At 38.7% G+C, this 27,428-nt stretch overlaps 1 protein-coding gene across 2 annotated transcripts in view; it reads right to left on the minus strand.

Annotated features, from left to right (window-relative positions):
* LOC128855584 (leucine-rich repeat-containing protein 70) overlaps positions 1-16,337 on the minus strand; it is a 33,949-nt gene extending 17,612 nt beyond the window's left edge. Inside the window, exons 1-2 of one of the 2 annotated variants that reach the window (XM_054090599.1) lie at positions 15,618-16,337; positions 555-744 (exon numbers count right to left, since the gene is read on the minus strand). In XM_054090599.1, the coding sequence (XP_053946574.1) occupies positions 555-578 (24 nt within the window). In that variant the 5' untranslated portion in view covers positions 579-744; positions 15,618-16,337. Of the gene's footprint in view, positions 1-554; positions 1,188-15,617 lie in introns of those variants that run through there. The other variant, XM_054090598.1, reaches the window with a different exon arrangement.
* Between the last annotated feature and the right edge of the window lie 11,091 nt (positions 16,338-27,428).

A 27,428-nucleotide genomic window follows, 5' to 3' on the forward strand; every position in this document is an offset into this window, starting at 1 on the left:
AAAATGTTCATCTTTCACGTTCATTGTCCAAAAAGATGCTTTGTGATATCCTGGTTTATTCGTCTTGGTTATTCACATACCGAGCAAGTGCTTATGCACCCTTTTGAAAACGAGATGTGTTTCCTACAAATTTTACTTTTCTTCCACTTTTGCTAAAAATTTCTAGCAAAGGGAGCCGATTTATCAAGAGGGAATGAGAAAACTGTTTACTGAACCTTTTATTATTGAATCATGCTTTATAACTAGTCTTTATGTGTTAATTATTTAATATATAAAATATATAATTAAATATTTTATCCAATATGGCAAATACTATATACTTAGAAGCGTATGATTTTCACTGTGACTCACTGCAGTGCGCAAAGTGGATTGCAGAGAAGTAACTAGCACCAGAACTTCGCCCATTTCGAAGCCCAAGACCTTCCTCTGAACATACAAACTTACACTTACAATAGAAAGCGATATGTGTGGTTACATACATACTTATATATATATAAAATACACCTATTTAAAAGGATCTGTATGTGTTATGAAGTTAACGAATTCTAACTTACCAGTAGCAGATTCTTGTAATCCATTTTTAGAGTTGTTTCAATTAAGTTCGATAGTTTTTAATCCAAATGAATAATTTTGCTTTCAATACATTTCATCATAAATATCACAAATTTCTTAATAAATTGGCATTTATAAAATTCACAAAAATCACTGTCATTGACTCACAACAACACCACGTTTTCCTTATGCCTGCAGGTTTATATTTGCGTAAGTAGTCAAAACGAATATAAGATTTGGTCGATTTTATTTTTCAGTTGTTTTTTCGAGCTTCCTTTCCGTCGCCCATATATTTTTAACGCACAACTTTTAATAGTTACTACTCTTCGTGGTTTCAACGCTTCGAACCGATACAGCGGTCGTATATTAGCAGGTAAAAGTTTGTTGGAAAATACTCAGATAAAAATGTTATCTCTGCCATTTCGTGTTTGTTTGCATTTGATAAGTGAGTTATCGCCGTGTGGTGCTCCTTGCTCCTTTGTTATTGTTTTTGCCATATATTTATGACAATGTAGCCATTGGTATGTATATATTTTTGGGCTATACATATATACATATACACACATATATAAATGCATAAGAATTTCAACCCACCACTTTTGCCAGACTTTTGTCACCACTATCACATTTGTTGATTTATTGCGACGTTCTACAGAGAAGATATGAAAAAATTAATGTTTTTAATTTTCTCAAATACATAGTAGTGAAACTTGAAAGTACAAATTACAATAAATACGAGTACCCAGCAAACAAATTCGTAGCGCTCGGAGTTCATGAGTCTGAATGAGTCAAAAAGGAGTACTGTGTGTGTAGTCTCTCTGAGAAAGTTAAATATCTAGGAGTAAACATCTTCAAGCAAGGATGTTCACAAGGTGGGGGTCTTTCTTCGCCGTTGTGGTACTTGGTCGTAGACTCTCTACTAGCGGAGATGCACGAACCCGGTTTTCATGTCTAAGCATATGCGGACGATGTTTGTGCGCTAACATCGGATAAATTCCTAAGAAGGCTTTGCCCGAAAGTGCAGAAGATTTCTGACAAAATCAATGACTGGTGCATGAGACAGGGTCTTTTTGTCAATCCCAACAAAACTTGTTCACGAGAAAACGGAAATTGGGTGGACTTAGTTTTCCAACACTGGAAGTTCTGACACTTGGTCTTTCCGATTAAGGCAATCTTGGATAAGAGGCTGACTTGGGAAACACATGTTTCGCTGAAGGTGGATCGCGCATTGAGTATATTTCAACAATGCCGTAGAGCCTTTAGCAAAACCTGAGGTCTGAAACCTGCTGTGGTCTGGTGGATATACACAGCACTTATCACTTATGCTTCTGTGGTTTGGTGGCTACTGACCATGGTTGAGTCCACACTTCGGAAATTACACAGGCTGCAAAGAAGTGTATGTTTATGCATTACGGGTGCCATGAGTACAACCCCCTGCGATGCTCTAAATGCTATGCTTGATTTACTGCTCTTGGATCTTCAGATACAACAGGAAGCAATAAAAGGAATGTGAGGGCTCCATAAATATGGCCTCTGGCACGAAGACCAAACTTCGGACACAGAGAAATCTTTAAGATGCTATCTGAGCACTATTTACTGTATTTGGCACCTAAGATCGACCTTATACCGAAAGTTTCATTTGGAAGGAAATTTGATGTCAGATTTCCACTGTGTGAGCAATGAAGCAATCCAGAATGCATTCAGGTAGGTTGGACGGATATTTTCTTTACCGATGGGTCCAAGAATGAAATAGGGTCTGGAGCTGGATGGTACTTAAACGATAGTAATAAGTATCACTATGCTATGGGAGAAACGGCAACTGTTTTCCAAACGGAAATTTTTGCCATCCTGAAAGTAGCCGAATGGATAATCGAGAGGAGTTTTCGCGGGAAACAGATTGGAGTTTTCAGTGACAGTCAGGCTGCACATTGAATGTCCTAGAGAACATAAAGCAAACCTCAAAGATTGTTCAAGAATGTAAGAGGAAGCTTAATTCTGTCGCAATACAGAACATGCTTGCGTTTATATGGGTTCCAGGACACCCCGATGTTCGAGGAAATGAAATTGTCGCTGAATTGGCCAACCGTGGATCAGCGGCATCCCACAAGGGCCCGAGCCAATAATCGGAATCAGTTCCACAGGAATCATGAATTGGATCAGCGATTATGTATGCCATTTACATAAAAAGCGAGGGTCTGGTCTGGAACACTGTAGAACTGCAAAGTATTTTGAGACAAGCCCGAACAGAAAACTGTCGGACTTTCTTTTAACACTTGGAAAAAAGACGTTAGGTTGATGGTCGGTATTATTACAGGACATAAGGAGGAGGCGTATGGCACTGAGCATTTTCTCTGTGAGAGTCCCGCATTTGATAGAGTATGGCTACGAATTATGGGTTCCGATATCACAAGAATATGAAAAATTCGTTCTCTCAAACTGGAGCATATTTTCAGATTTACCAAAGAATCTGGAAAGTTCTTACAGGTCTAACTACCTCTATTTCTCTATTCTATGCTATCTTTTTCCTTCTGTTACTTCTCTCCTTTCCTCTTTGACTGTCTACGCTTTCACTTTCCAGAGCTTTAAATACTATGGGTCTTTTTAACCTGAGTGTTTTAGGAGTTACCAAATCTCTCGGTGCTTATTGTCTCGACCTTTCAAATTTCAATTTTAAAGTAGAAAATAATAGTCTGCAGAACTGTATGTATACTTGAATGAATGAATGAATGAATGATATTTATGAATGTATCAATATGTAACAAATGGGCTAAAAAGTCCCGTGCCTAACACATAAATGTGACTAGTTTTATTGCATTTACCTCTTTTTCAGTTAATAGTAACCTTAAAAAGACAGCTGTTAAAATTGCATCATATTCTATTCATTAGTTCGTGAGTTATTGTGCTATGAGTGACGCCACAAAATCGAAAGGTGAAGTTGCGTGAGTTACCTGACATCGTAAAGATATCAAAACAATGTGTTGGCTTTATATTGCAAGTGGGTACCGTGTTTGCTCACCAAAAACAAAAACGCGTTGATAAATCAAAACAATGGCAAAACTTCAAGAACTGAACTTCGAATTGCTCGCACATCCACCGTATTCCCAAGATTTGGCTCCCAGCGACTATTGGCTGTTCGCACACCGAAAAAAAATGATCGCCGGTAAGAAATTTCGCTCAAATGAAGAGGTTATCGCTGAAACTGACTGAGGCTTATTTTGAGGCAAAAGATAAATCGTTCTACAAAAGAGGTATTGAAATGTTAGAACGGCGCTGGAATGCTTACGTTGTTCTTGATGGAAATTACGTTGATAAATAAAGCTTATTTTGAACGGCTTGTGGCTCTATCTCACGAATAGCTTGCCGATAGGCGTTTTAAGGCCTGAATCGCTAGTTCTCATAACATTAGTCCAAACCACAAAAAAAAGTCTAACGAGGTCTAATTGAAGCTCCTTGGTGGCCAATCGACATCGCCGAGACGCGAAAGTTCGATTGTGTCATCGACTATGTGGTATAGCGTACCATCCTACAGAATCCAAAGATCGTCGAAGCCCTTGTCTTTATTTTCCAGCCAGAAAAAAATCGTTAACCATCGCCTGTAGCGCTTATGGTTCATCAAAATGGTATTTCTGGCAGCATTTTCCCGGAAAAATAGGCCAATGATGCCACCTCTCCGACATTCGTCAAACTCTGAAGATGCATTGCTTTCACGACAATCCCATGCGGCTTTTCCGATTCCCAGATGGGGCAGTTTTGTTTATTAACGTAGCCGCCGAGATGAAATTGCGCCTAGTCAGAAAAGATGATTTTACCTTTTTTCAATTGAAGCATTTTTTGGGGTAGTATGGTATTTTTTTTTTTTAATTTTTTTTTTTTTTTTTTTTTTTTAATTATTCTATAACATCTTAAGATTATTGTGTGAAAGTTTGAAGTGCATTAGAGTAAAATTGACAAAGACACAAAGGATTAAGTATCTACCTCTCCAACCGGATTTCACGCTGCCGAAAATCTTTAAACGCGTTTTTCTCACACTTGCCTTTTTTACGGTCGGTGTCCACTGTAGATTCATATCTACTGCACCGATTCTTTTCAAATTTGGTTTTTTTGTTTCTTTACTTTATTCACGAGGTAATGACGTCGAGTTTTTTTTTTTTTTAAATTTTGTCATATTTTAAAACAACAAAGTTTTCAAGTTTTTTTTATGAAAAATCGGTGTTTTGACTTCAAAGCGCTTTAAAAAATTAAAAAAAAAAAAAAAAATCGACGTTGTTACCTGCGAAACTTTATTAGCTGATGAAATCAATTTGGTTTTTTGATTTTAGTTGATCCAGTAATGAGTTCTGAGGGACACCGCAATAAAACTTTTTTATGAGACGTCCGCGAAGATTCGCTGCCACCAACTCATTTCTTCATAAAAATCAATGAAAATTTCACACAATATTCTTTAAATATGACTTTATAATGAAGTAATTTTAAAATTTTGAATAAATCAACTGTGTCGACAAAAAAAATTTCGAAAAATATGCTTGTTTTACACCGAATTAACCATACTACCCCCGTAATTTGGTGCCGCGGATATATGAAACTAACTTTCTGTCAAGATTTCCAAGAGGAAGGCGCTGTCACTGTAAAACAGTATATGTACCACCCTGTATGCATCTAAAGAAAGTTCCGATTTTTTTCTTTTATTACTAAAACCTACAATACTTTGAGCCAACTCCTTCGATTGTTGTGGTTACGCCAACAGGGCTACTTGATTTCTTTAGTGATTTCAGCAGCCTTCGCTAGGCCTGCACAAAATATAAAACAAACTTTTGTAGCTACTGACCTACTCCACAGAGGTTTACGGAATACATATAATTATATGTAGATAAGCTCTCGCACTTCCCCATGCATACATAACACCTATACCTAAAGCGCCGACATACATGCGCCCTCCCACGTAAACAAACATGTAACTTGAGTTGTTCGTGTGCCGGTTTAAAGTTTGCGAAATGTACGGAAACCCATTTTCACAATTAACAATAATTATTTACTTTTTGTTTATTACATTTCTGAGCAGCCGCGCGTTTAGACGACAGTCATTCAAAGAGCAATAAAAAGAAGAAAAAATACAATAAAAGATAGAAATAAAACAAATGTGCAAATGTGGCAAAATGTCTGTGAGTTTCGTCTCACTTTTCTTTTATTGATAAAAAGTGAAACATTCGAGCGCTTGAGTGAGTCACGGTGTTTTGCTTGAATGGTAAATTAGTTCGCCGAATGATGCTTGGTAAACAAAAAATTTGAAATGAGTAGTTCTGAGTATAAACACAGCACACGAACGCATGCACTTTATGTAGATGTGTACAAATTTACTCTCAGATATTTGTTTTTTGCCTACCGGAAATTCTTAGAATGCAAGAAACCATCAGGAATTCGCTGTTTTGAAGATTCATTGACGAAGAATGTCGTACAAGTTTGTGCGACAAAAAGGACATAGAAGGAAAAAGCTGAGCTTAAATAAGTTAAGTGTATGTTGGTTTATACTAAATACATAGGTACATGCACATTAGCGTGGGTCAAATTATTCGACTAATCGGCTTTTATAGATAATTCTAAGAAAAAGTGTAGAAAAAAAACACAGATCGGATCTACGTATTTTTTAAATAAAAATTTAACTTTCCACAAAAAAAACAATTGTTTTTTCACTGCCACTTTTTCACTCCATCGAAATTGTTCGTAAATTTATCAAAAATTAACCGAAATCCTTGTTGAAATTCATGGAATCGGAGTTGAATATCTCCAAAACATCGATTTATCGCATTTTAACTGATCAATTGGACTTACGAAAGGTCTGTGCACGTTTCATTCGGCACAAGTTAACTGAGGACCAAAAGTTGCTCAGAATTCGACATTAGAAAGACCTCATTAAAGAGGCGAGAAACTTCCTTTACAACATTGTAACAGGTGATGAAACGTGCTTTTTCCAACATGAACCTGACACTAAGCGTCAAAGCGCCAATGGATGGCCCCAGACGAGCCACTACCAAAAAAAAATCGCGTTTGGAGAAGTCAAAAATCAAGTCGATGCTCATTTGTTTTTACGATTCCAAGGGAATTGTTCACAAGGAGTTCGTGCCTACGGGCCAAACCGTCAATGCAATGGCGATCTTGGCGTTTTGAAGAATTTTGAAGCGTCGTCGAATTCGCCCTGAATACCGCAAAGGAGGAAGCTGGCTCTTATTCCATAATAATGCACCATCTCATCGATCCACTCTTGTGACTTATTTTTTGACTACAAATCGCCTTTTAACCATCAGTCACCCACCGCACTGGCTGTTGTGGCTCCATGTGACTTCTACCTATTCGGAAAATTGCATTTGGCCATTAAATAAAGACGTTTTAGCCTCGTAGAGACCATCCAAAAGGCTTATACCGACAACCTGAAGGACATGACCTGAAGCACTCTTTCGAAAAGCTTTTAGATCGCGCAAAACAGTGTATCGAGGCCAGAGGGGACTATTTTGAATAAATAAACTCGAAGTTATCAGAACAAAGCTCCTGTCGTTTCTATTAAAGGCGGAACTGCACAATTTGAATATTTAGTCGAACAAAGCAAGGAATATTTTACGTGAATGGTGGCTCAGAGAGAATACTGTCTTCATTCAAATCAATCATACTTACGTAATCGGGACCTCAATTGAGACGTTAACACCACAGTTGGATTAATGTGAAAAATTGCAGGTTGTAACTGAAATGAATTTCTTTTACCCAAACCCCATATAACCCACATAATTGATTGGGGATTAATATACTTATACTTATCTCCATCCAGTCTTCGTAATAGTTCGCTGGGGAGTGTCTTGTAAAGACATTACATCACTTCATTTCTGCGAAAAAGGGGTTAGGACCGGGGCAAAAGTGCACCAGGCGGACGTCTTAGAAGGCGCGATGAAGCTGTTGAGCAGTACTCTCTTCAATGCGTTGAATCTTAATCTTCTGTTTCAGCGCATATGGCAAAAACTACCCAGCAGTGGCTTAAAAATAATATACCTGGGTTCATTGGCCGCCTGGAAGTCCAGATCTGAATCCATTGGACTTCAGTTTGTGATCAGAATTGGAGAACATGGCCTGTCGAAGACCTCACAGAAATTTGGAGAGTGTCAAACAAACCCTATCGTTTTGGGAGCTTACGAATGGCTTAATTTGAAAAAATTTCTCGCGCCCTGTAGTTAACTCATCTGCCTTACAGTTACCTTTAATATTACTATGTCCTGGAACCAGAGTAGATTAATAGAAAAATTCTGTGCAAGTACTTTTAATAATTTGTAACACTATTTCACTGTCTTAGACGAGTTTTTGCATGATAAAAGCGATTTCAGAACTGCCTGACTATCGGAGTATATGAAGATTTCTCTTACAGTGAGTACACCAATATTTCGGCTTGGAATTCGCTCCAATGATCAGGCAGCCGAAAGGATATATTGGAGCCTATAGTTTCAGATATTTGATTGGAAATACTTTTCCCAAGTGTTATTGAAATAAATAAATTTTTTTATTATTTAACAACCTCCCGTGGCCTTGAACCTATTGTATTTACAACAGGCACCGGCAGATATATACAGGGTGAACGATATAAAGTGTTACCTATTCAAAACACCATAGCTTTTTTGTGTGAAATTAGTTTTTATTGATTTCAAAGACAAAATTGTTCAAAAATGATTACAATTTTAACATGTATTCACTTTAGCTCGATATGACCACCTTTTGCCTTCACTATAGCCTTCAAACGGTCAAAAAATGAGTGGCATGCTGCACGAATATAGGTATTTTGACCCATTCTCGTATCATCGCTTTTTTCAGCGCATCCATACTGGCATATTTTTTAGTCCTCACCTTGCTCCCCAAAATGAGCCAGATGGATTTGCGTCGGGCGAATTCGAAAACCATTGTGTGGACGAAATGAAGTGTGGAACATGATTTTTTAATCATTCTTGGTTCACACGAGTTTATGAGACGGTGCCGAGTCCTGTTGGAACGTCCATGGTCTACGACCGAAATGTTTGCATGTCCACGGCTCTAAAGCAGCTTCTAAAACATTTTCTCGATAATAAGTCACATTCACTTTGACACCAGGTTCGATAAAATCGATTGGAGAGCGTCCATCAGCGGTCACTGCGGCCTAAACCATTACTTGCGATGGAAAATTGCTTCGAGTGGCCAAACGTAGGCTCAAATTCTCGTATGAGCGTTCGGTCAAGTAAACACGATCGTTTTGAGTGTTTATGACCTGCTCAATTCGGAAATTTGTTTCATTAGAAAACACAATGGTAGGAAATTCGCCACGTTCATGCAAGCACAATAACTCCTTTGCTCTTTCGTACCGAACTTTTTTTTGCTGGGGTGAAAGATCGTGTGCTTTTTGGAACTTGTAAGCCTTGACCTTGAGCTCATTTTTCAGTATGAAACAAACATTTTATTCACTTTGAGGTGACTGAGCTCACGAACAATGGCTGATTGTGATTTTCCAGCCAAATATAACGCAATTACACTATTACGTTTGAATTCCATCACAGAAAAAAAATTCGACAAAACTGAGACCCAAATGCTTTTGATGGCTTATAAAAAATATATTGAACTGTTATTAGAACAATTTTGACGTTGATGTCATGAGCTGTTTTACAGATACAATCAGTGTGAAGTTGTTAACACTTCATATCGTTCACCCTGTACTTATTTATTTATGAAATTAAATTGTTTACTATTATTTGAAGAGTCAAACAAAAATTGTAATCAATCGACAAATGTTGACATTATACGAATAGTAAATTATTACACACATTCATACATATGTATGAGACAGGGGCATCAAACGAAATGAGTTGTGGTGGGCATAAAAGCTAATTCGGAAGCAGAGCTCAAAAATGCGCTGACAATATGACGAATGGGTGGGTAGTTGATGACACACATACAAATGTGTATACAAACACAACAACATTTGTACAGAAGTATTAAATTATTATAAATGAAAAATAAAAATATCCCGGCACCATCTATTACTTAAAGGCAATATCATAACAACAACAAAACGACGACACCGAGCCATCACAAATACCGCCACTTGGTGGTTCCAATGAACTTTTGGACTGAACGATTGTCCAACCGGCAAATATTCGAATCCAATCAATTGATTCATTCGCACTTTTACATTCGGTTGAACCAACTCAAGCCACATATGAAGCAACAACATAAAGAAAGGCACACAAACAATTATTGTTGATGCATAAAAAACGGTTGTTAATACACTTTAAAAGATATTATATTTATATGTATGCCTGTATGTACGTATGCACGTATGCATAGTCGTTTCATAGATGGGAAAATGGGGAGCGGATGTTGAAGATTTGTAATAGGACTATGAATAAGTTCGTTTCGGTTTTACAACAGATGGCGTAACTTGATTATTATTCCATCGATCCACATTTCCAAACATTCATTGGAGAGCTACTGTCGTAAGGCACAAACGTCAGTATAAGTTTTTTATTTGAAGCGTAAACAACAATATTTTTACCACACTTGAAAATGTCGAATTTCGTGCCAAATAATGTGTTTTTGCGGGGAATTCTTCTTCATTATTTTAATATGAAGAAAGAAGCAGCCGAAAGTCATCGTATCTTGGTGGAAGTTTATGGTGAGCATGCTCTATCTGAGCGAACGTGCCAGAAGTGGTTTGCACGCTTTAAAAGTGGTGATTTTGGCTTGGAAGACGAAGAACGCGAGGGTGCGCCGCCAAAGTTCATGGATACCGAATTGGAGGAATTGCTCGATCAAGATCCGGCTCAAACGCAAGAAGAGGTTGCAAAAACTTTGGGAGTTGATCAATCAACCATTTCCAAACGTTTAAAAGCCATGGGAATGATCCGAAAGGTAGGCCATTGGGTGCCGTGTGAATTGAAGCCAAGAGACGTTGAACGCCGTTTTATGGCATGCGAACAACTGCTTCAACGGCACAAAAGAAAGGGTTTTTTGCATCGAATTGTGACTGGCGATAAAAAGTGGGTCCATTACGACAATCCAAAACGTCGGGCAACGTATGGATACCCTGGCCATGCTTCAACATCGACGTCGGCGCAGAATATTCATGGCCTGAAGGTTATGCTGTGTATCTGGTGGGACCAGCTGGGTGTTGTGTATTATGAGCTACTGAAACCGAATGAAACGATTACGGGGGATGTCTACCGACGACAATTGATGCGTTTGAGCCGAGCACTGCGAGAAAAACGGCCGCAATACGCCGATAGACACGACAAAGTTATTTTGCAACATGACAATGCTCGGCCACATGTTGCACAAGTGGTCAAAACATACTTAGAAACGCTCAAATGGGATGTCCTACCCCACCCGCCGTATAGTCCAGACCTTGCGCCATCCGATTACTATCTCTTCCGATCGATGCAACATGGCCTGGCTGACCAGCACTTCCGTAATTACGATGAAGTCAAAAAATGGATCGATTCGTGGATTGCGGCAAAACCGACCGAATTTTTCACAAAGGGAATCCGTGAATTGCCAGAAAGATGGGAAAAAGTAGTAGTAAGCGATGGACAATATTTTGAATATTAAATTTGTAACCATTTTACGTCAATAAAGTTTCAAATTTCGAAAAAAAACCGCACGAACTTATTCATAGTCCTATTACATAGGGGCAAAGACAGCTGTTAATGTGCGAAATGCAAACCAAAGTAACGAGAATTTCTTTAACAAATAAAACAAGTCAGCGGAACATTGACAACAAAGGCATGACTGTGTAGACTATTGACTGTTGAATGTTTTGTTGTTACGGTTTAAATTACTTTTCTTCGTTAAATGCGTATGTGTGTATGTATGGACCTACATATATGGGCACGAAATCTGCAAATTCTTTGAGCATCCGGGGCGCATTTCAGGTTTGCTAAATTTAATGGTGTGCTTCCAAATTGAAATTTTTCAAATAATACAGATTTTTTTGGTTATATTTAACTGAACTTTATTTCTGAAAACTCGAGCCTATGTTCACTGTGTTGATATATTGAACTAAATAGAAGCAATGTTACTAAAAGGTTGGTCGATTCAATTAAAAAAAATATTTATTAATGACTTTCTTCAAAATAAAAAAAGGAAAAAAGTATTTCATTCATTTTATCGTATAAGGCAATTTTGAAGTAATATTTCAGATTTTTTAACAATTTTTAATGAATTTTTTCATATAAAGTACCTGCTGGGAAATTTTACATATGCAAGAAAATGCGCAACATAATAATGCATGCAACAAATTGTAAAAAATCGACGCCGTTTTTGATACTGCTCAAATTTACGCTTTATTATACTAAAAGAAATGGACAAACCTGATGTTACCTGTGATGTCCGAACGACTGTTGCAGATCCTTCTGTCATTAAGCAGAAGGGATTGTAGTCAGCTGGTTTAACTGATGATGGGCCACTTTCTGTGGGCGAAGCACATGAAAAGGGTAGGCATCTCAGACTCAGTGCACTCTGCCCAGCATGTGGAGAGGGGGATGAGAAGGCGGGCCACTTTCTGGCGCCTGCCCGGTTTTCGCTCGAATCAAGCTTAAGGTCTTTGGCACTGATGTTGTTATGAAGCGACCACCTTGGCTCCTTGGCGCCACAAGATCTATTCAGATTTCTTCGGAGGTCGAGTAGATTTAAAGAAAATTAGAAGTTTTGTAAAAACTCTACATATTTAAGTTAGGTAGTGCTGGCGGATCTGTAAAAAGATCTCATATTACTCTAAGGCACATTATGTTGCCAGAGCTATATATTTGGAGTGGAAGATCTTATTTTATGTAATTCTTAATGCACGTCTTCGCCAGTTTTAACGAGCCGTTCTGTTTTTTGTTAGCAATTTCCTTCAAGGATGAAAAATACATTGATCCTAGGCACATTTGTCGAGTTCTACAAAAAGCAGGACAGTAGCAAAGTAGGTATCCAGTAAATAGTGACCTGCTCATTTCCGCAGAGTTCATCAATTTTGGATCTGCGTTGCTGAACAAATTCCGTGTTAGTCCAAGGAGCCATATTGGCTTTAATAGCCGTTTGGCTATCAATGAAATTGTTTGTCAGAGTATTAAGAGGAGTTAATTGCAGAGCCAATTCAGCTGATGCTGTTGCGGCATAGATTTCAGCTTGAGATATTCGGGAGTCTGAAAGACTTTTGGAGATAAAATTTCAAGATTTTGATGTCAACGAACTGAATTTTCTGATTCCAAATAAGATAATTGGCGAATTAATGGCATACAAATCGATGGATTTCGTTACTAAGCAAGATGACCGGTCCCTGCATGAGAAAATTATCCAGTAACTTACCAGTAATTTAATTTCCTAGTTCGCTCTCAAAGAGAAAAATATCAAAAAAGTACATGACCGCAAAACCAGTATCAATTTACAAGTTTCGGAAAACGCTAGCTCGAATCTTAGTGAAACACCAAAATGAGGAAAAAGTCTTTTCTAATAGCGGTCGCCCCTCGGCAGGCAATGGCATACCTCCGAGTGTATTTTTGCCATGAAAAAGCTTTTGATAAAAAATTATTTGTCGTTCAGAGACGACTTAAAGTTGTAGGTCCCACCATTTGTGGAATAACACCAAGACGCACGCCACAAATAGGAGGAGGAGCTCGGCCAAACAGCCAAAAAGGGTCAAATGTCATTTTAATCTCTCAATTTCCCCTACTTTGCAAGTTTTTGGATACATAAACACCAAAACAGGATCATCAAAGCTAAAATGGGTAATATCAGCATAACCAAGAAGGTTCACAGGGGCACTCGACAGGGGGGAGTATTAACTCCACTTCTCTGGTTATGCGTTATTAGCAAAATCTTAATAAAACTTAATATAGGTGGGGTAAAAGCGGTGGCGAACTTGGCAGACTTTACAGACTGATTATGTGGTGCTAATGGCGTCAGGACTGTGTCCTAATACGATCGGTGGCATCATCCAAAGGGCGTTAGGCGCGCTTAACTTTTGGGCCACAGGCTGTGGCCTAAACTCAAACCCGCATAAAACATAACTTGTGCTTTTCAAGATACAAGGTACCACCTTTTACCCTACCAAATATTAACGGACAAACTCTCTCCCAGAGCAAAGTACTTAGGGGTAATTCTGGACTCCAAAGCTGGAATTAAACGTCAAAGAACGGGTTAGGAAAACAGAAATTGCTTTAAATGCCTGTAAACGTATGCATGGAAAAAGATGGTGACTGCAACCTAAGCATACATTATGATTGTACAAGGTGGTTATACGACCAATTTTATCATATGTTTCGGTAGTCTGGTGGAAAGCTCTAGCTATGACCACTTCCTCTGTGAATGCCCTGTCCTAGGGAAGAACAGAATGTTAACCCTAGGCCAACCGCTGTTCAACTGTCTGGCTTAGATGGCAACAACCTAAAAAAGTCCTTAAACCGTACAGACTGGATATAGTCTTCCTGTAAATAACCATTAAAAATGTTGGTAACGAGTGGCAACAAAATGGTGCAGAAGCGCTAATTGGGTTCTGGAAGAATCACCACTTTAACCAACCAACCAACTATACCCAAATTAAATATTCATAGTTAAGATGTTTAGAATCACAGGACAACGTCAGTCGGGCGAACGAACAAAATTTTGCATGAAAACGATTGCCAATACTGGGTTGCCCATATTCGACGGACCCGACGGATTTCAATGACTCTTTGGGCCCATTCCAATCGACGAGGCTTGTCTGCAGGAAACAATCTTTGCGTCAGTTGAATCTTATACGGGAATAAATGCAAACCAATGCGGATAATTCGTTGTAAAGTGGTCCGAGCAATGCCCAACTGCTGAGAACGGCGATTTTGGGATGTCCTAGGCGACGTCTCAACACTGAGCCGTACAAGAGCAATATTCTCATCTGATCGCCTTGGTCGGTTTTAATTTGGCCTCTTTGGATTAGAAGGAGCACCACCAGTCGAAAACCTTTCGTACAAACGTTTAATGGTGTTCTTAGAAGGCGCACTTTTCACATTATTTAATAATTTATACGCACGTTGAGTTTTCACAATTGACTTCTTTTGTTGAATGTAAATTTCAACAATTTGGGAGCGCTAGCGTGGCGTGTACTGTTCCATGGTAAAAATCTGCTTGGACTGACGCTTCCAACGCGGTATGTCATTAAGCGATCTGACGTCCTGTCAAAAGATACAGGGTTGCCAGATGGGTCCGTCGAGTATGGACAACCCTGTATTGTAAAGAGATAAAGTGACTTAATTCAGTGAGAATAAGTGTATAATTATATATAAGTACATACCTACGGCTGTGAAGCATGGGTCCTTAAAGTTAATGACGTGAATTTACTGATGCGAGAACTTGCAAGAATGATCAAGAAAGTATTTTAAGCAAACCCTGAAGGAGCAAGATGGAGCGGCCGATCAATGAGACGATGGTTGCAAGACGTAGAAGGCGATATACGAAAGATGAGAATCTCTCAATATAGAGCGAAAGCGGGCTGTCAAGAAGAATGGAGGCGTATTGTAGACGAGGCAATGGGCCACCTCGGACTATAATGCCAAGATGATTGACATAAATATATTTTCACCATTTGAAGTTTTATTTCCTATAACACATTTAACTATGCAGAAGAGTACTTTATTGACCAGATATTTGGCGCTTGATTAGAAGTAAATCAGTGTGTAAAAATGTACGTGAAGCTAATTGATCTTACGATCGGCAGGTAAATAAAAAAAAAATGATGCTTTCCAAGGCATTCAGCACATCCGAACACACTTTACACGATGGGTGCTTCGGTTATTCATTTTTCGTGCTGTAGAGTATAAATTATGTTCAATGCGCTTCCTCTACAATTTGTGGTATGCGTCTTGATATTACTCTAAAACACAGAATACCCAAGAATTTTATGTCGCCCGCGAACGGCAAAAGATTTTTATGAGAACTTGTTTCCTGGAAAATATGCACTCCATTTGGTGACCGTTATTCGAAAAAAAAGTTCTATCATTTAACGTTTCATATCCAGAATAGGCAATGAACCTACACAACCCCGCTCGCTTACTTACATACTTCATTACGAAGTCATAAAATTTCCGATGGCGTACTTTCAGCACGCATACATCAAGCACGCATATACTTATGTTTGTATGTATTTTCGTTTTGATTTTCATTGGAATTCACAGTCACTTTTTTCGTTAAGCATTTTATGTATTTTTTGTAAATTTCAAATTTTTTCGTTTTTTTTAATTTTTTTTATATTTCTGTTCATTTCTTAAAAAATGCATTACTTTCACAATTTTTTAAATTTGTAAAAAAATGAATCTCATGATTTTCGTGATATTAATAAGCGCGCGAAGGTACTTGGAATGCTTGGGTACGCCAGTAAATTTATTTCTTTACAGCTGCAGATGCTCTACACCTCTACTAAGCCATTCAACAAGTATGCACGTATGCACAAACACTCGAACATAGTTGCAGTGCGGCGAACGTGGCTAAGTAATTGTTGCTTTTCCCGCTAACCGAATACGTTTCATTACAGATTTAAATGATATGCTTTTGCATTTTCATATGTATGTACATACATACATACGTACAAATGTATGTCCACAATTCATCCACTTCACAACGGAAAAGCTTCTCTTCTTCTTTCACCACAATTACACTCCATTTTTTTTATTGTATTTCATTTCTTTATCGTCTAATCGACAACAGCTGCAACCACTTCTCAGATTCTGTCATCGGTCTAAACGTCGACCACAAATCCCGTCCGTATCCAATAGAGTCACTTAACAAACTGAAACAGCCAACTGGTAACTTACGGGACAAAAACAAAGTGATCAACGATCAACTCAAACTTCTCAGCGCTACAACAATGCCGCGAATCCCAAAGCATTAAAAGAGCAAAAAAGGAATGAAAAAAAAAACAAGTTAAAGCGCTAACTGCAGCTATGGCGAGTTTTCATACCATTCAGGTGTGCGGTTTATTTATAAGAAAAAAAGTAAATAATTAATTTTTATTATTATACAAGTTTAATTTTTTTGAATGTTTGAGCAGCTGATGGGGATGTTAACGCTGCCAGAACGCGCAATATTTTATTTTTTTTTTTGTCGGGACAGACTAGCAAGAACAGCACTCAAACACAATTAAATCAATTGTACTGCACTCGGATTCCATTTTTAATTTTCTTTAAATCTACTCGAGCTCCGAAGAAATCTGAGTAGATCTTGTGGTGCCAAGGAGCCTAGTTGGTCGTTTCTTAACGCATCAGTGCCAAAGACCTCAAGTCTGATTCGAGCGAAAGCTGGGCAGACACACCGTAAGTTGTCCACCGTCTCATCCTCCTCTGCACGTGCAGAGTGCACTGTCTGAGATGCCTACTTTTTCCATGTGCTTGCCCCATAGAAAGTGGCCCGTCATCAGTCCAACCAGTCTCCTACAGCCCCCTCTGCTTAGTGACTGGAGGAACTGCGACGGTCGGTTGGACATGACAGTTTTGTCCATCTGCAGCCTCTCTCAGTCTGCCAAGCTCGCTTGTGGGTTAGAGTAACCCGTGGCTTTGATGGCTGCAGAAGGGAATGGCAGAAGGGGCTCCGGGCCAAGGAATTAGGTTGAGGGGCTTGGATTAAAGTTTGGATTAAATTAAGGGAAATTTGGAAATTCTAAGAAACTTCGAAAATATTACAAGCCCGGCAGATCAGTTTTTGTTACTTCCGAGTGGAGGCCTCTTCACCCATATCCCTTCTAGAGAATAGTGCGGAATGTAATAAGTATTAAGCACCAAGTTATTATTGCTTTTATTACTATGGGGGGATTTATGTATATTTCTTTCTTCCCTTACAAAAACTCAATACTAAAATTAAATAGTTTATTTGACAAATAATAAGATTCAATAAGTAACTTAAACAGAGGCCTTGGCATCACAAAATCAAGAACAAGACTTCTAAATAGAAATCCGATTAAGCTCTTCAAGTCCTCTTGTAAGAGAAGCGGAATTAAGGTATGAGAATTTCAACATAAAATGGATTATACGAGCAAAGTACTCCATTAGGAGCATTGAAATTTATTTTGCCGATAAAACACTCATAAGCAAGGGACTATCAACGTGAAGAGGGTGAGGAGAAAACTTGCATCGAACTCTTTCAATTTTGCGAGAATGTGAGGAATACATCGGATTCCGGCTCCGAACGGACTAACGCAATATACCTGTATATGTACCCGATTTTTCCAGTGTATGGATCTTTAAAATCACTAGCATCGCGCCGCAAACAAGTTAAGTTAGCATATGCTTTCGGAATAATAGAGTTAATATGGACAACGAACATAAAATACGAATCAAAAATAACACCAAGATCACGGATTTCATTGACTGAGACAAGAGTTACATTTGAAACATAATAAGTTGAGGAAAGGAGATTCATCGACTTGGAAAACGTCATTTGATAACATTTGGTATTGAGACAAAGTTTGTTTTTCAGAGCCCAACCATTCAAAGCATTCAAGTGTTCCTGTAATAACAATGCAACCGATAGACAGGAGGTTCTGCCAAAAAGCTTCAAATCGTCTGCATAGAGTAAATATTTAGAATACTTTAAATAACGACCAACGTCATTCATGAAAAGTATAAACAAGATAGGACCCAGACTGCTACCTTGTGGTACTCTAGAAGTTGACACAAATGTATGGGATTTAGTATTCCCAATTTGAACAAATGATATTCTATTTGACAGGTATGCTTTCAGCCATAAAAGGCAAGCCGATTGGACCCTAGTTTCTAGCGGGGAATTTTGTGCGAGACCGAGTTCAATGCTTTTGAAAAATCGGCATATAAATCGGTGTAAACAGCTAAATTTGTAACAGTAGATCGTTCATCATTTAGCGCTGCTACCCGAAAGATCTATTGTGCACCCTTCATGGATTCATATTATTTCTCGGATCCCAACTTACTCGATAAATTTCAATCTTGGTCCTATTGGCCATTGGAGCATATTCACAGGTTAGTAAGATAATGATTCAATATACAATTTCCTGTTAGAATTTCTGTGATTCTATTATTGATTTTGATTACGACATACGAGATAGATTGTCCCAGTACGATATTTTTCGTATTTTTTCTACTTCTTAAATAAGCGAGGAGAAGTTATCCTTTCCTATGCCAAATTAATTTATCTGCCATTTCGTTCTCAATTATTCTTATATGCCCTAGAACCCATAGGATACGTACCTGATTTTTAATTTTTGCAATTGGTGATGTGCATTTGGTGAAGACAACCGAACGATGACTGATTTTCGGTGGTGTCAACCACTTCGTACTACTGATGAAATTCATCAGGTTTTTAATATCAATGCCCGCTATATAAGAGAGCCAAGATGCTTAGCCCTGCGAAGAAGAAAGTGCTGAGATGATTTCACCTCATTCTCCATAAAACTGGCGCAAAACGAACTCGAAGTAATGCCGAGTTTCACAGCACATATACCTTGCGGCCAATGTCATGTAAGGGCACCCATAACGTTCGACAGCTGAGATTTCGTTAACCTCACGAGATCCCTCGAACGCGGCCAATCCACACGTGATCAGAAGGGTTTCGCGACCTTACAAGGTTTAGTACTTACCCAGCGTTCGCTGAATTGACGCAAAGCCCATCTCTCTAGGAGCAGACCTCAGGTAGTCAGCTTAATCCCAATCCTCTCCTTTCGCGAAGTAACTAGCTCACAGGTTCCGTCTAGGCAGCTCATCTGCCTCGCAGTTTCCTGGAATGCTGCTATGACCAGGTTCCCAGATAAGCCTTATTTCGAAGAATTCGGATGCAATCGAAAGTGAAGTCAGTTTCAAGCGCAACCAGTTTCGAGCACAACATCATAGAGTCCCTGATTGCCGCTTGGCTGGCAGTGGCCCGGTAACCTGAACTTGAGTCTGATGGGAAGCTCTTTACAGAATACTCCAGCGCCAATCCTTCCATTCAATTTTGAGCCATCCGTGAACTTCACCAACCCTTGACTCCAAATACTGCAACCCGGCCATTCTTTCCTTGAAGAAATGTGCATGGGTTTGTACGTTGGTGGGTAGAAACATAAAATTTTGATAATAAGGTTTTTTTTCGAACGAAAATAAAAGTGATGCTTAAGCTGATTTCTTAACAAGGTTTTATATCATTTTTACTTATTTTTTCCTTTAGCTCCTATCGGAGCAAACGACGAGAAAGGAGCTAGAACCGGAGGAAGTTAATCAAGTTTGCAACATTCTAAAATAAGCATAGCGAGCCTGTCAAATTACAACAAGCACCACTCTCCCCCATCACCTAATTTTGTTATACTAGGAGGTCAAGGTAGATCCCTTCAAATAAACAGCCGAATGTCATATTCTTTAAGTACCCTAACTTCACTTTCCATATTTTTTTCATACTATCTTATCAAGCTGGTACCCAGGACCCAATAAAATTTGAAGAACGTTTATGGCTAATGAATTGGCTATGTAACTGCTCTTCCGAGCAAAGAGAATAATGGTAATTCTAAGCATCCAGCTACAGCATTCAGGAAAATACTAGGCATTCAACTGCTGGCAGAATACGCTTGATCTTATTTGACTAAATGCGACTTGTTTCAGCTCAACAGATACTAAGCAAATGTTTGGTCATGTAATGCGGCAAGGTCCTTCTAACCCGCCAGTAAAAATCTTGCCCAGACACTTATGGATAAGAATCCAGGCTATGTGACTCAACAATGTGGCTAGGCCTTACTATCAAGGATGATAGATTACTAGGTTTGGACAATAAATAGGGTGAAAAAGAAAAATTGTGAGAAGAACTTCGGCTGCCACGTCATGGGAGTCATTCGCCAGCCAAATTCTGCACGATTATTTCACACATTCGTCCAGTCAATAGTTGTTCAGACGGCAACGAAGTGCCATTGGTTGATTTCTCTTTCTCGTATATCACCAGCACAAGCTCAGTTTTTTCGTAAATAAACCGCTTCGTAGCTCCTGCTACGTCAGTCCAACGGCCGATTCTGTCAAATTCGCTGACAGCTGGCTTCAGGCCTTTAGGCACACCATAAAAATCTTTTTACCATGCTTACTATGGTGGGTATGTATTGGAAATATGATATGGTGGAATCATCTCAGTGTCTGTTTTCTCCTCGACTACTTTCATTTCGTATAATTAAGATTCAGATATTTTGGTTCACCCTTTATCAACTTTCATGAATATCGGGTGGATATTAGAGGCTAGTGATTTTTTTTTTATAATCATAAATATTATATTTACATTTCGAGATTTCATTTTATTCATATTTTCTATTATCTCCAATCTGGTGGTACTACACCCGACTGTTTTCCTTCACATGTCTAAGTTTGCCCCTTTCGGAGTGTAAATTGACACAAATTTGGAATAATTTTACAAGCAGTTGAATTGGCCTCAGAGACCTCTTACCCGGTCATCGGCATCCCCCTGGCAGTTGTTAAAGGGGAACTGCACAAATTATTTCGCAGAAAAGATGGAGCTCCATTTCTTCATGTGCTATTTCGAAAACCCTTTGAATACGATGTACGAAGGACTCAGAAAGTCCTTTGTACTCTTCGCGATTCAATTTCCAAACTCGTAGCTGTGTTTACCGGTCACTGGAGATCGGCACACACGCAGAAAAGCTAGGGTTACCATTTAGCCCCCTTGCAGAAGCTGTGGGGGATCTTTCAAAGACGGATACTGTAGAACATTTTCTTTGTAAATGTCGGGGTTTGGCAGCTTGACGACTAGAGTCTCTGGGTGCTCCTTTCTTCGACAGCCTGGGGCAGTACGCCAACCGAAATACAATCAATCTCCTCCATTATATCAACAGCTCTGGCTGGCTGTAGATATCTACCTGAGGTCGCATAATGGTATCAAAACGGCGCTTTAGTGCAACTTTAGGAGTGCCATACTGGCACTTCCACAATTTTACCTACCTACCTACCTACAAGCATTTAAAAAATGTGCCTTTGTCATACGTATTGCTTTTGATTAGTGTACATCTGTATTTGTAAAAAGATATTACAAGAAAAATTAATTTAATTAAAATAAAAAAAAACTCCCTCTTCCATCTCTCTCTCTCTCTCTTAGCTTCACAGTCCGTAGTGGATCATAGCTTCATCAACAATTCTCCTCCAATTCAGTCTCTCTCTTGCCTCATTTCTCCTATTACGAACGTTCATCGCATTTAAGTCTACTTCTACGTCATCAAGCCATCTTCTCGTTCTTGGTCGGCCTCTCTTTCTTCCTCCAATTGGACGCAAAGTAAACACCCTTTTTTGGATTCTTTCATTCTTTTGATTCTGCATTCTTATGATGTAGCCAATCCATCTAATCCGCTGCCCTTTACTAAAACGTATTACATTTTCACCACCATAAGGTTTTCAATTTCTTTGTTGTAACGGATGCGGTACGAGCCGTTTTCAAACCGAATAAGACTATAGATTTTTCTCATTATGGTTCTTTCAATTCGCAATAGCTGGTTTATATCATCAACTTTCAGTATCCAGATTTCGGCACCATAACTAAGAACCGGGCGTATCAAAGCTAACCCCCCCCCCCCCCCCCCCCCCCCCCCCCTGCCATCCTGTGAGCTTATAATTTTGTCTGGCCTCTGTAAAATGGTATCAGTCTGTACTTGGTAATGTTTCGGTAAATATCTACCAAGTAGGGTATACAATTCGTTCAACCAATACCCCTTGTGTGCGCTCACTTGTCGGCTACAAAGCTCAAGTGGCCGAAATACAGACAAAATAACACAAAACAAGTTCAAGTAAAACAGTACCTACCCACCGTATAAACACTGTAAACAATCCGAAAGTTAACTTTGATATACATACAACACACACACACATACCTTCCCATATACATACGTACATATACAATACAAGCACTCGTTACAAGCAAAAATAATAATAACAACACGCGAAACAATAAAGAAAGCAGCAATAAGGCGCGCACGTCACGTTCGATCGAAGCTGATGGTTTCAGCGCAGCGTGGGACAGACTACGAAACCGGTGATTTTAGAGCTACTACTTGCATTGGTGGCATTGATGCTGCTGCTGCTGCTGTTGCCTGTTTGCCGCTACTTGCGCCTCTCATGTTGTTGGTTTCTTGGTTTACTGGTGCTTTCGAGTCCGAAAATGTACCAAACAATAAAAACAACAACAACAACATAACGATTGGTTGGTTCGTAAAGCTAGTCGCGGGGAAAAATGTGCCGAAACCGGTCAGCCGTATCAAACGGGCGCTTCTAGCTGCACAGCACCTACTCATCACACCACTCTTGGTTTAGTTTTTGTTGTTTTGCGCATGCGCGGCAACCGTTCGTCCGTTTTGTATACTTTTATTGCACTCTTTAGTAGAGATTTGATTTGGTTTTGACTGCATTGCACGTTGTGTTTAATTTTTTTTTTCTGCTTTCTGTTTTCTGATTTCGTTTCATATTCGCAACGATAAATTATTTTACCTGTACTTGTATTCACATGCATACCCTGCAGGAAAATCAACTTTTAACCGAACTGTTTCTTTGGAAATTAGGATAATATTGTGGCCGAAACCGCAATTTTTCAAGACTTGAAAAGTAACCCTGTGGATGGTTTTGTAATACAGTCAAGAATTTATTTATTTATTAGAATTAATATACATATAATACTAAAACTAATACAAGAACGAGTAGGTACTTCTAGTATTTTTCAGGCAGAAGCCTTTGCGAACCTGCAAGCATGCAAAATGCTTAGGGAACGTGGGAGCAATGGAGATATTAAAATTATTCCGATAGTCAAGCCGCGATAAAGGCACTGACAGCACAATGAAGTAGATTCAGACTAGTCAACTCCTGTAAAGAGGAGATCAAATTCTTGGGTGTGCACGAAAAGTTTTTCTGTTCTTGCTTCCAGGACTTAGGAACATAGAGGGAAATTAAATGACTGATGAGCTTGCAAAAAAAGCGACTGAATTAGTCTGAGAGACCTCCAACTCGGCTATCGGCATCCCCCTTAATCGTGTTAAAGCAGAACTGCGCAACTCATTTCTCAGGAAAACGCAGAACAGATGGAGCTCTATTCATTCAAGGGCTATTTCGAAAATCTTTTGGCTTCTCTACAATTGTTGAAGAACTCTGAAAGTACTGGACCCTCCACGCCATTCAATTTCCAAACTCGTAGCTGTGCTTACCGGTCATTGGACGATCGGCTCACACGCGGAAAAGCTAGGTTTACCATTTAAGGCCGGCGGGCCAATTAGATGTCCTAAATTCAGTAGTTTTCGCGAAGCGTTGTAGGATGAGAAAAAAAACAATTAGCCAAATGAAGTTTTGGGGATAGTTTAATATATATTTGAACTAAAAAAAAAAATTTGTACAATCTCCAACAATATATTGTAAGCCGAGTTATCAATAGATTCCCAGAGCGCCTGTATCCAACTTCTGTACAAGATACAACTTGCAATTTTCATCTGAAAACAAAAAAAAAAGATTATTAATTTTGATGTAATTATCTTCTATGCGAACTAAAAAACATCCAAAAACTTTTTTAAGTGACTTTTTTACCCAGTTGAAGAGTTTTTTTTCCTTGAAAACCCACTTTTTTTTCTACCTTCCCCAAAAATTCGAATTTTACGTGTTTCTTAGTTCACATCGAAGAAAATTACATCAAAATTAATAATCCTTTTTTTGTTTTGTTTTCAGATGAAAATTGCAAGTTGTATCTTGTACAGAAGTTGGATATTTCAGTGGCAAGGCGCTCTGGGAATCTATTGATAACTCGGCTTTTTTTTTTTTTTTTTTTTTTTTTTTTTTTTTTTTTTTTTTTTTTTTGTAGATTGTACAAATTTTGTTTTTTTAGTTCAAATATATATTAAACTATCCCCAAAACTTCATTTGGCTAATTGTTGTTTTTCTCATCCTACAACCTTCGCGAAAACTACTGAATTTAGGACATCTAATTGGCCCGCCGGCCTTAACCCCCATTGCAGAAGTTGTGATTACCTTTCAGAGATGAAGAGCGTTGAACATATTCTTTGTAAATGTCCGGGCTTGGCAGCTAGACGATTAAAGTCACTGGGTGCTCCCTTCTTTGACAGCCTGTGGCAGTGCACCAACCTAAATCCCATCAATCTTCTCCATTACATCAACTGCTCTGGCTGCCTTCAGATATCTGCCTATTGGAGGTCTCATAATGGTATCAAAATGGCACTTTTGTGCAACTTGGAGAGTGCCAGAGTTGTACTTCAACCATTTCATCTACCTACTTACCCGCTTTGGAAGGCTAACTTCGAAAACTCACCAATGTAATTATTAAATACTATTCCATTGCGGCTTTTAAATCATTTGTATAAGCAGAATAATAACGGTCATTTAAGTAGGTACATATCAATTTTGCATTTTAAAGGTTCCCCAAAGCTTTTACGAGCGATGATATGGGAATATTAACCCATTGTCTTATAAATCAAGCGACGATTGAACCACTTTCGATGAAAGGTTTTCTTGTGCGTAAAAAAAATCTCGTATTTGATACGAGGTTCTCATTTTTGGCCAGAAAAAGTCATCACGCGTCTAATACGAGGTTCACATTTTAGGCACGGAAGTAGGATCACATCTCCCACACGTTGTTTTAAGGGGAAAAGGGTTAAAAATGCAAAGTCAATCAATCCTTCTACAGGTATGCAAACAATGTTGTTGCTGTTCTTACTACATTTTTGGGGAATACTACTGAAGTGACAGTCCTTGGACGGATATAAATTCTGGTCGTTCGCAAAAAGTACAAATGACTGTCGAGGAAAAATGTATTTCAATTTATTGTTTTACCTTCCTTATTTACACACATAAAAAAAATGCAAATAAAAACACAAAATTGTTTTGCGCTTCTCAAGAATTGAACTAAGAACCTTCTAAATAGTACGCTAATACTCCTTTTATCGACTGTTGCAATAAAAGCACGAGTTGAAAAACTGTTATTTTCTATCAAATATAGAGGCAAAAAATTTCAAAATTCGTTAGTAAATGAAGTTTCAGATAGGTAGGTTGCTAGCCCGCCTACCCTAGCTTGTCTATCTGCACCCCCAAGCAGGTGTCTGCTTGTTTTGGTACGCGGGTGGTATTTTTATTCCCACCTACCTCATATTTCTACATGGCATTCTCCGATCCTCCCCCTGGGGACACGGCCGATGGGAGAAAAACCATGCAGGAGAAGCTTCAAGGCCAACGCTATAAAAAGGGACAGAGACAGTTGCAGTGGGCGATCAACTGTATGAAAGTGTAGATAAATTGTGCTACATTGGCTGCATGGTCACCGCCGAAGGTGGCTCTGAGGTAGGTGATGAGTGTAGGATTAGCAACGCTGTTTCATCATTTGGCATCGTCGCGCCTTTCTGGCGAAATAGCAACATCAGCCTTCCTCCCAAATTGCGCATATTTAACATAAATGCAATCAATGGCCCCGTACAATATCCAACTCGGCCTGCTAAAAAAAGCTAACCAACTCGACCTGGCGACTGAAATTCGAAGAAGGAAGTGACAGTGGATCACCTTCCAACAAGCTGGCCAAGGAGTGGGTAGGCCGTGTACTACCTGGAGATGCTCAACAGAAGTTGAAATGAACTCTCTTGGTCTTAAGTGGAACGAACTGGAATATTTAGCTCAAAATCGTGTCCGTTGGGGAAGAGGAGTAGGTGAAGCCCTATATGCCAATAGGAGTTAAAGGAAAAAATATATAAATATAATCCTCGAAATTAACGTTTTTTCTGGAACAAATGAAAAGGAACTTCTTAGCATATTAGATCTCATCTGTCAAATTTCGTACTACATAGTACCGAACTATTGAAAAAGGGGATACAGCGTGGCACAATTGACATCTCCTAGTTGAAAATATTGAAAAGTGAAAGAATTTGAACTACGCACTATGGGCAAAACCTTTATCAAAGCCTCAAAAAGATAAACAACTAAATTCTAATTGAAGCACAAAGGTTAAATGGTAGGGAAATTGACGATTTTAAGATTGATGATGATTGAAGATAGTCATTAGCTTAATAAATTCTCACAATTTTTTAACGATAACTCACGTCTGAGCGGTTGAGGTGTGCGACTATCCCAAATGAGTGCTCCTGTGGACGATAAAAGGCCCAAAGGCATCACAGATGTTGCAAAGAGGGGGCGACTTGTATCATTTGAACTGAGCTGCTCAGAAAAGTTTTATGATTCGCATCCATAACTTAGCTCTGTTGTTAAAATGGCTTCATGGAATAGTGGAATAGATTATTTCAACAAGAAACTATTCTGTCGTCCGGTCTACTCTTACTTTTTGCAACCGGAACGCCTCTGTATGCAGGATATACTTAGTCATGCCATAAATTCTGTGACAAATTTTACATGCATACGACGAGAACAAATTCGCTGAAAAAAGTTCTGTACGCATTGTCGTCTACTCAGAAATCATACTCAGTTTCGTGGCAATTTTCGCTTGTTAAAAATGGAGTGGGGAGCTAAGGAAAATCGCATTTCAGGCACTGCATTACAAAGGTGTGGTAAAGAGCGAGTGAGATTTACGAATTGCTGGAAAAACGTAATACAGGGTGGCTGATGAATTTTGCTACATTAAGAAACTCAAATAAATTTTCTTTTAGTGTATGGAATTCATTTTTTTTTTTTTCAAGTTGAAGGTCATTAAATTTTATTAAATGTAGCTTAACTAGTTTTAAAAATAATTGAATTTAAATGCCCCCCATGCTCGTTGACACAAGTGCGACATCTTAGTAAAAAGTTGTTCATTGCTGCTTTGAGAGTTGCGACAGGAATAGCCGCAATTGTTGCCCGAATGGATTGTTTTAGTTCATCCAAATTTGTTGGCTTCGTTTTATAAACTTCTTGTTTACATGAACC

Source organism: Anastrepha ludens, chromosome 2 (assembly GCF_028408465.1).
Source record: "Anastrepha ludens isolate Willacy chromosome 2, idAnaLude1.1, whole genome shotgun sequence".
Classification (NCBI taxonomy): Eukaryota; Metazoa; Arthropoda; class Insecta; order Diptera; family Tephritidae; genus Anastrepha; species Anastrepha ludens.